This window comes from Drosophila elegans, unplaced genomic scaffold (genome assembly GCF_018152505.1).
Source record: "Drosophila elegans isolate 14027-0461.03 unplaced genomic scaffold, ASM1815250v1 contig_349, whole genome shotgun sequence".
Lineage (NCBI taxonomy): Eukaryota > Metazoa > Arthropoda > Insecta > Diptera > Drosophilidae > Drosophila > Drosophila elegans.
Window position 1 is genome coordinate 16,687 of NW_024545729.1, and position 10,450 is coordinate 27,136.

Below are 10,450 nucleotides of genomic sequence, written 5' to 3' on the forward strand. Positions count from 1 at the left end.
TTCATCTTCTCCAACAACCAGGAACACTAGAACACCAGTTTAACCTGACCTCACAAAAAACCAACTGGCTCAAGTTTAGAAAATATATTAGCTCACATATTAAGCTATGTCCTCGCCTCAACGACGAAGCTGACATAGACAGCTTTGTAACTACACTGGAGTCCGTACTCGTCACTGCGGCTCAAGTTTCCACACCCCAAACCTCAAATATTCAATGCAAGCAAAAGAAGACAAATCTACAAATCGAACAGCTTGTCCTAGAAAAGCGGCGCTTACGTCGGGAGTGGCAATTCTATAGATCGCCATTTGCTAGGCAGAACTTGAAATACGCCTTACGGCAACTAACTAAAGCTCTAAAACAAGAAGGATCATATGCCCAGCGCCGTTATATAGAGCAACTGTCATCAACTTGCTCAAAACACTCACTATGGAGAGCCCACCCATCTCTTAGCTCACCGAAAGAAACCGTGATGCCTATTAGAAACCCCTCAGGCGGCTGGGCGCGCAGCGATAAAGATAGAGCCAGCACATTCGCCGACCACCTTAAAAATGTCTTTCAACCAAATCCTGCCACCAATGCATTCACTCTGCCGACTTTTGCATATGACACCCAGCTTCACCATGAGCCAATTGAGTTTCGCCCATTGGAAATCGTTAGCATCATCAAAAACCATATGAACCCGAAAAAATCTCCAGGCTGCGACCTCATTACCCCTAAAATGATCACGGAGCTTCCATATTGTGCCGTTCGCACCATTACACATCTCTTTAATGGCATCGCTAAACATGGCCACTTTCCAAAAAGATGGAAAAAGTCAATTATTATAATGATTTCGAAGCCAGGAAAAGACCCCACAATCCCCACATCGTACAGACCTATAAGCCTACTATCATGCTTATCTAAACTCTTTGAAAAATGCATATTGACTCGGATAAACACATATCTACGAATCCAGAATGGAATTCCATCACACCAATTCGGATTTCGAGAAAAACACGGAACGATTGAGCAGGTCAACCGAATAACATCAGAAATTCGAAACGCGTTCGAAAAACGTGAGTACTGCACCGCCATATTTCTAGACGTCTCTCAAGCGTTTGATAGAGTTTGGCTAGAAGGCCTAATGTACAAGATCAAGACAATGCTTCCCAGCAACACTCACAAACTTTTAGAGTCTTATCTACACGACAGAAAATTTGCTGTGAGATGTAACACTGCCATATCTGACGATTTTTCTATTTTGGCTGGAGTCCCCCAAGGTAGCGTGCTCGGGCCAACATTATATGTCCTCTACACAGCAGACATCCCGACAAGCAGTCGACTGACAACATCTACTTTTGCTGATGATACAGCTATACTCAGCCGTTCAAAATGTCCAATACAAGCAACTGCGCAACTAGCTCTTCACTTGGCCGACGTTGAAAAATGGCTATCTGATTGGAGAATTAAAGTAAATGAACAAAAATGCAAGCACGTTACTTTCACCCTGAATAGGCAAAACTGCCCACCCCTCACATTAAATAACACCCTGCTTCCGCAATCAAACGAAGTAACGTATCTGGGAGTACATCTCGACAGAAGACTCACATGGCGCCGGCATATTGAAGCCAAAAGAACACACTTAAAGTTGAAAGCCAGTAGCCTACACTGGCTCATCAACGCTCGATCTTCCCTTAGCTTAGACTACAAAGTTTTGCTGTACAACTTAGTACTAAAGCCTATAAGGACGTACGGCTCCCAGTTATGGGGGAATGCTAGCAATAGCAACATCGACATAATCCAGAGGGCTCAATCAAAAATCCTGAGAACGATCACCGGGGCACCGTGGTACGTTCGCAACGAAAACATACATCGTGACTTGAACGTCCCACCAGTCAAAGCAGTTATCGCAGAACAAAAGGATAAGTACCTCACCAAGCTATCTTTGCACCCGAACCACCTTGCAAGAGGTCTAACAAGGTTGTGCAACCAATCCCGTCTTCGTCGCAATGACTTACCTACCCAGCGACCAACTTGAGGGACGCGCAACCAAAATTACAGTCCACTGTTAGTTAAAGTTTAACTTTTAAGATTCGAAAACTTATTGTCAAAGCTAAGAGAAGATTCAATAAATAAAGCAAAGTTAATAAAAAAAAAAAAAAAAAGGAAGTCCATCTGCACCGGAAAATCAAGGTTTGATCATTATCATTTCAGCAATTTAAATTTGTAATCCAATGTAGCCTATAGGTCATTTTTATCAGCAAATATTTCAATTGACGTGGGAAAGATCGGCATTGGCAATTAATTTTTTATAATAACCGCAAAGATATAACAACTTCGTGTTAAAAATGTAGTAATATTTTATATTCGTTTATTTTTTTCCACTTTACCCATTCTTTTACAACTTGTGTATTTTAATTGACATTAAAAGAGAATCGTGGTCGAAAGATAATTATTATCTGCCGCAAAGTTATTCTACATCGAGGTTCTTCGTTGTTCGAGAGAAAGGATATATTTCAACTTCATTTATTCTTTTATAGACTTATTATATGTAGTATTAATATATTTATTAACAGTTTTGATCTTAAAGTGATTACAGATTTTGTTGTTATAGAGATTCATTGATCAGTTCCTAGCTTACTAAAAAATTATACATACGTTACTACCACGAAGGTAAAATGCACAACAGATTCAGAAAGAAATTCATTTTATTTTAAAAAATCGTTTATAGTTTGATGAATTACCAGTCACTCTCGCAATCAAATATACGATTCGTAATGCAAATAGATCAAACTTTTACCCTCTACCGCATACAAAACTATATATGGCTTCATACCTTCAATAACTTCAATAATACGGTGATCGAAATATTATTAGTTATTCTCCTTGCACTATTTTCTGTTGGAATTATAGAACCATTTTGTGTTGCTGTTGTTTGTCTAAAGTTTTGTGCAACCGTCTCAAGCAGGTGAACATAAAATTAATCTATGTTTTTTTTACCTAAATAAACACATACTATTTTACAAAAAAATGTTTCTTTATAATTTCCATGCTCATGCGGTAGACGGTTAAGCTTTTCGGTTAAATTAAAAACTCGAGTTGTGTATTTTCCTGTTTCCCAAGAAAAGCAATACAAATTATTCACGATGGGTTGCGACCTTAGAAATACAACTGTTATGAGTTTTTGATGGTTGTTTAAATAAGTTAGCTTGATTTCTTTGAGGACATTTAAGATTCCTTGTGAGAAATTGGTTACGAATTCAATGTTAAAAACAAGTCACAAATTTTCGCTTTTCTTATATTTTTATTTGCTTATGAGCCTTTTTCTCACAATGTTGGAATTTAACGACTTAATAGTCTTTACTGAACGAGTCCTGGGACTTGTTCGTTTGGTTGGAGCAGCTCATAATACATAGACAACGGCGGCCCCAACCAAAAATATACCTGTACGATCATCTTACCAAGGAAATTGACAGTTATTCTGCGTAATTGGTGTTGACAGTTGTCGCAAGAGTTATAACAGCTCAACAACAACTGGTAACTGCACTCAGAATTTGCGAGACTGGACATTTTTCTACCGTTCTCGAGGTGTTTTAATTTTTTACAAAGAAAGGAAAATCAATTATGTTTAAATAAAGTGAAAAAACCTATCCAAACCTTTCAAAAATAAGTCATTTTTGCAAAGTTAAGTGCAAGTTTTTCTTCTTTTTAATCTCAATCTATTGTGGAAAGTTTTCAAAATTTTGAAAATCAAAAAAGGACACCCACAAAGGATGTGAAAGTGGGTAATGATAAAGTTACAATTTAGAGATCTCTTTAAAAGTTAAAAAGAAATCCCGCCTAGATACGAATTCGGATAATCAAAAATTTTATGAACTAGTTTACACACGAAATTATACACTGATTTTCTCAAGAAATTTTGATTCATCGGAATCATTATATTTAAACTTGTTTTTTACAGTAGGCCCTTCTATAAGAGTTTATAATATAAATTATTCATAAAAGGCCTTTTTACTTAGTTTACCTTACTATATAAAATGCAATAAAATACAAGTGTAAACATTCAAGTTTGAAATTGATCAGTAATTCTACAAAAATGTTGTGTATTTTCTCTTCGCAATAATATCGAAAGGAGATTAATCTTATTTTACAAAGCCTTTTTCTTGTACATTTATGTCCTTTTTGAAAAAAATTATAATGCCTATTTCTGTGCACGCTATGAACATTAACCTATATTTCACGCCAGTCATTTTTTTGTAATGACAAGAAATTAATTTTGTTAGCAGTAAAAACTAAATTGAAATGTAATACATTTTAAAATCCAAACAATTTTTAAAAAGGCATGTTTATGTCAGCAATTAGATGTTTCGTCGCCGTCGAGTGTACCAGCAACATTTTCTAATTTTCGGGAAAGTTGCATCTTCCGACAATTTATATCGCTTTCAAGTGCTTCCATAATCTTTATAGTTGTAAGGAGAAATAATAGATTAGAGCAAAAATCAATACATAATAACAATAATCCGCTTACCTGATCTTTATATTTGGTTACATAAATGTATAGCTCCTTTAATGCAGAAATGGTATCAAATTCTTCATTTTGCCTTACTGATAGTTGTTGCATAGCTGTACTCATTTCCTGGTCGCTTATTTGTGGAAGTCTTGATACGTCTCGGTAAAATTCTTTAACCATAATTCTATAGTTTGGAATATCCTGCATATAGAAACATTTCAAAGGTGTTTATGAGTAATGATATGCATTTCAGTAATCTATTATAAGATAAAACATATTTTTATTCGGATTTTAAAAAATGTATAAGTTTTTTTTTGAAAATAAAATGTCAGTTTAAGCACGACGTAGGACCCCGCACAAAGAAGATTTGTCGGAAAATTTCCGAAGGGTTTGTCCAGAAATTTCACATTTATACACGCAATAATTTTCATATTTCTAATCGTATAAATGTTTGTATTGAAGAGATGAAAACAATTCCATCCCAATAAAAAGTAATTTTTCATGATCAGTATCATAGTCAGTTTATATTGGCTTGTAGCAATTAAAAAAATTAAATGTTCTAAAATACGACTATATTTGCCTTTAACAGGTATATATCTTTTATCGCACTTACACAACTTATATTATTCTGGAAACCAGACTTTTTTGTGTAGTTGTGAGTTCTTGATCAACAAAATGTGAATTTGAGAAGTCTTAAGGTTTTCAAAAACTTTTGACAAGAAAGGTAGTAGTGATATTGGCCTGTAATCTTAATTTGGTTTCAGAATCGGAAGGATCTAACCTTTGTCCATACTATTGGAAATAGGCGCGTAGTTAATACGGTGATGTGATGTGGGTCAACAGCAAGGAAGCTTTAAAAATTTATGGTTTATATTATCGAGGCCTTCAGCATTAAATTTAACCTTAAGAATACTAGCAAGGACATCATACGGGTTTACACATAAAACTTAAACTATTTTCACGGAGAAGTTCGGTAGTTATTTATTTATTTATTAAATCAGGCTTATCAGCTAACTTAACTGTAAAACTAAATATTAAATAAAAAATATTCCCTAAGCACTGGGGATCACGACTCGTGAAACCCAAAATGTGGCAATTATATAATGCAATCTAAAAACTGAGCAACAAATTGGACTATGTGTCCCCTGGTAGCCCCACATAGCCCCACCATTCGCCAGTGCTAATAAAAGCCCAGAAACCACAGATCAACCGTAAAGCTGAAGTCCAACAGAACCAACCGGATAAAAATAAAAGTATGTAAGTTTCCACATTGAACTAACCCCGCAGCTCAACATCGAAGTGGACATCGACTGCCCTACCAATGCTCTTGAAGATATACTCGAGGCAGCAGCCACTATTTCAACACCAAAAGGAAAGAACGTGCAAACCAACCATTTCAAATCTAATTTACCAGTTGAACAGCTTGGTCTGGAAAAGAGTCGACTGCGACGTTCTTGGAAAACTAACAGATCGCCATCCTCAAAAACAACGTCTAAAGGAAGCCACACTAAACCAAGCCCTGAAAAAAGATGCTGAAAATGCACAGCTACGGTACATCGAAAAACTTTCGCCAACCAATACAAAACATCCTCTGTGGAGGGCTCACACAAATATGAGCTCTCCATTCGACACAGTGGCATCGATAAGAAATTCCTGTAGCTGGGCCCGCAGCGACGAAGAAAGAGTCTTCCAGCCGACCTCTGCCACTGGTCCATTTGTCCTACCACAAATCTAGTCTGAAACTAATTCCTTACAAACTCTGTTTCAGCCAATGTAGATCAGGACCGCCCTGTTGATCAGTGAAAACGCAGTGACCCTCGGCCGGGATTTTGTATTGACAATGGGGAAATATGCTCCGCCGTCGGCTCCTTCCCACGTTGGACGTCAAGGTCCGAAGTCCGGTGCCGTCCCGTTACTTCCTTCTTCCCATGGCCATTCGCTGCTCTCTTGTATCGCTGTCCCTCTCGGACTCTCTCTATCTTTGTCTGAGGCTCAGGGCACCACTCTACGTGCATACTCTGCTTGCTTTTTAACTTGTGGGGAGTTATTCAACTCCTCACACTCATCACTGGGATAATAAGAGGATAATTACTAACCGAAAATATTAAAAAAATCTACACATTCTTCTACTACTCTCATAATTTTACAGATGACCGGAAAAGCACACAATTCCCTCATCCTACAGACTAATAAGTTCATTATCGTGTCTGTGTAAATTGTTAGAATAATCCCTTCTAGCACACAAATTCATCCGGGCACATCAATTTGGCTTCCGTCACAGCCACGGAACAATCAAACAAGTTAACAGAATAACATCAGAAATACGCACAGCCGATGTATCTCAAGCTTTCGATCGAGTCTGACTGAATAAATGAAATGAATTAAATGAACAAATATGTAATCACATAACTTTTACTTTGAACTGGCAAACATGCCTCCACTATCATTGTATAGTACGCAAATTCTCCAAGTCAACGAATAAACGTATCTCGGCGTTCACCTAGACAGACGACTAACCTGGAGAAGGCACATCGCATGCAAGAAACTACATCTAAAACTAAAAGCCAGCAGCTTCCACTGGATCTCAAACGCTTGATCGCCCCTGTGTCTGGACTAGAAGATCCTGCTGTACAACATCACTCTCAAGCATATCTGGACATTTAATTCCCAGCTGTGAGGGAACACGAGCAGCAGCAACATAGACATGATACAGCGCGCAGAATCGAAAATTACTAGGGCACCACGGTATTTTCGCAACCAAAAAACATCCACAGGAACCTCGGTATTCTTGCAGTAAATAAATACAAAAAAAAACAAGCAAGGCAAACCTTCTTCTAGATTGTTTTCGATTACATTTCTATCATTTGGCTTTTCTGTAATTTCACAAACACTCATCCTCGATTGCACTTAAGCAGTCAATGCAATTCTAAGAGCTTTTCGCTTTATCAATCGTTTCAGTATCATCTAATATAACTGCAAATACCATTTCGCATTCCCCGAAACCGACTTTTGGTTGTGAAAGGCCTGCCAGGTTTTTCCTTTCTAGTCTGGGACGCCCTCTGCTATGTTTCCGAAAGATCGGAGAGATCTCTTCGCCGTCTAATGAGTGGTCTGAAAGCTCCTCCTGTTGATTTTCCTGCGATGCTTTAATTCCGATGTTGATCTCGTGTTCATCGTCATAAAACTCTCAATAATAACTTTTAAATCCTTTGAGACATATATGTTTCGAATATAGCATGCCGTGTTTACTGCTTCCGCCCAAAACGACGGGGATGCTCCGGCGCAGTAGAATGCTGCAGTACTCCGTTCCGTTGTCCGATTGAAGTGCCTTTTTTTTCTGCCTGTGACGTTTTAAAAACTTTAGATTTCAGTTTTAGAAAGTGCGGCTCACAGTGACGCCTGAAATCATCAAAGTATTTGCTTCCACCGGTTGATTGTGTACCCATTGGCCCGCACAAGTCGCTGTGCACAATTTTTAGCAAACAGCTAGTTCTGGGCTCTGTTGCCGGTAAAAATTTGTTTTTTACTGCCGACACACTTCGCATTCCGTTATCTTTGCGCCATTTTCAAATATTAAACCAAACCCTTTTAAAAATTTGGACATTTTAATCTAGTCGTTCTTATTTACATGCCCTAATCTGCCATATATCGACATCGTTTTGTCATTCCGTGGTAATATGATCTGCCTGATGCACTTTCTTATCCAAGTAGTAGAGGTTTCCAAATCCCGTAGCGCTCAGCTATTTCATACCGTTTCTTAAAATTACTGCATTATCTTTTCAGAAATGCACCTCAAATCTTTTGTCTGTAATTTTTTTTTGTCGTAAGCCGGTAACATATAGTACTTCTCTTAGCGTAGCTTCGCTCTCTTGATTATTTTCGTTTGTTTTGATTTTGATGCTAATGTCGCATACTTCGTTAACTGCAGTGGTTTTTGTGTTTGCCAAGAGCAGCTTTTTATCGACGTTCTTAATATTGTTGAACAGTCTTGCGTTTGAGCCCATATGTGGGGTAAATCCACTGTTGATAAACCACATGCTGTCCGGGGCTTCTGGAAAGTTCACCACTTCAACGATATTTAGGGATGTTGCCATGTTGGGTTTCTCACTCTTTGTTACGTTCCAATTTTATTGTAGGCGAAACATTTTCTGCTGTCCTTTGGAGTATGATACTGTACTTTTTTCGGTTTTTGTATGTGCCATAACGGTGGGTCTTCTCGTTTGCCTTTTGTTTTCCGACTTCTTCCATAATTTTTACACGCAGTACATTTGGGCTTGGCTAGTTATCCCTTTATACCATAGCGCAACGGAATGTTTCGTACTATCTGGAAGACTATATAGCAATAATAAAACGAGTAGATCATCTCCATTTTCTACTCGAATTTCCTTTTGTTTTGACACAGCATCGAAAAAATCAAGAATATGTTGGCGTACGTGTCCTCGATTCAGTAGGCCACTCTTCCATGCGATACCTTTTGACTGTAACTGCTCCTATAATTTAAGTCAACAGGCGATAGAAGTCTCGCAGCCGTCCAACAGTGATAATTCCAACTAAGAAATCGACCATGTTATGTCCACTCGGGCTTTCTCATCTTGCCGCCACCAAAATTAGTTTTTGTTTCGCGTTAAGTGGTTCGATCTTGATAAAGGTTTGATTACCAAGCTTGATAACTTGCATAACATTTAGGACTGGATTGCTGATCTCCTGGGACCATAAACTGGGGAATTTTGTGATATCCTGCGTAAGAATCCACTCGGTAGAATCCGCCCATAAATAATGCACTACGATCGAACGTTAAGTTCATAAGAAAATATAGTTGTAATTGCGAAATACTCAGTTATTACATCTTCTTGTTGCTTTGCTGGAAAAACTTTAAGTTACAACACAGAACCTGTGTTCTGCTTGATAACAAGTTAGAATTACACCAACACAAATCTTTAACTTTAAAAAACAAAAGTTTGTTGCCTGAATTTCCCGTAGTTATCCGTATATTATTCGCGAAAGAATAAAATTTGACGCTGTTTTTTAATTTCTTTTTTTTATGCCTTTTGTTCTGCTATATTAAATTATTTGTGAATGAATGAAATTTGCCGCTCGTGTTTTAATATTTTTTTTAAACAGACCATGTGTTCTGCTTACTTGAAATCAAGTTAGCAGTACACCTCCACTAATCTTCAACTTTTCGAAAAAATTGTTTTTGCAGGAATTAATGTTAATTTAGCAGTACACCCTCAATAAACTTCAACTCAAATTTTTCGCTCGTATTTCAACAGACGTTGAGTTCTGCTTACTTGATATCAAAAAATTCATAAAAACAAAAGCGGCAAATTTGATTCTTTCACGAATAACTTGATAAATATTACCGGCAAATTCCTGCAAAACAAAATTTAAAAGAAGTTAAAGATTATTGTTGGTAAACAAATGGTTTAAAAAAATAATAATAAAAAAAACAATAACGGCAATTTTTATTGTTTCCTGCAAGAAAAAAAATTCTAAATCAAATTAGCAATACACCAACACTTAACTTTAACTTTTCACGTCAAGTTAGCAGAACATTGGATAACTTTTTAAACAAATTTAGCGGCAAATTTTTATCTTTCACGAATAATTTACGAATAACACGGCATATTGTGACTTAAACCAAGACAGGAAGCAAACTTTGGCAAGCCGAAGTTCAAATACCCTTAAAACTATGATTAACCTGCGTATAAAAGCGTAATTCTGAACTGTCAAATAAATCATTAGTCTAAAAGGATTTCTAAACAAGAAAGGAAGCAAAATTCGGCAAGCCGAAGTTCATATACCCTTGCAGCTTTTGCAAGAATTAAATATTTTTAAAAACAGTAAAATTATGATTTACTTGCGTATATGTCTAAAAACATTGAAGCTATGATGATTTGCAGCTCAATTATTAGTTAGTTATTTTATATATTTTTATTATTTCTATAGGAGCTATATGA

The 10,450-nt window shown here is 36.9% G+C and overlaps 1 protein-coding gene across 3 annotated transcripts in view; it reads right to left on the minus strand.

The window, feature by feature from the left end:
- Window positions 1–2,322: 2,322 nt before the first annotated feature.
- LOC108135328 (plexin-B) overlaps window positions 2,323–10,450 on the minus strand; it is a 39,694-nt gene continuing 31,566 nt past the window's right edge. For 2 of the 3 annotated variants that reach the window (XM_017256016.2, XM_041708678.1), the window contains 2 exons: window positions 4,509–4,691; window positions 2,323–4,439 (listed from right to left, as the gene is read on the minus strand). In XM_017256016.2, the coding sequence (XP_017111505.1) occupies window positions 4,332–4,439; window positions 4,509–4,691 (291 nt within the window). In that variant the 3' untranslated portion in view covers window positions 2,323–4,331. Of the gene's footprint in view, window positions 4,440–4,508; window positions 4,692–10,450 lie in introns of those variants that run through there. The other variant, XM_041708677.1, reaches the window with a different exon arrangement.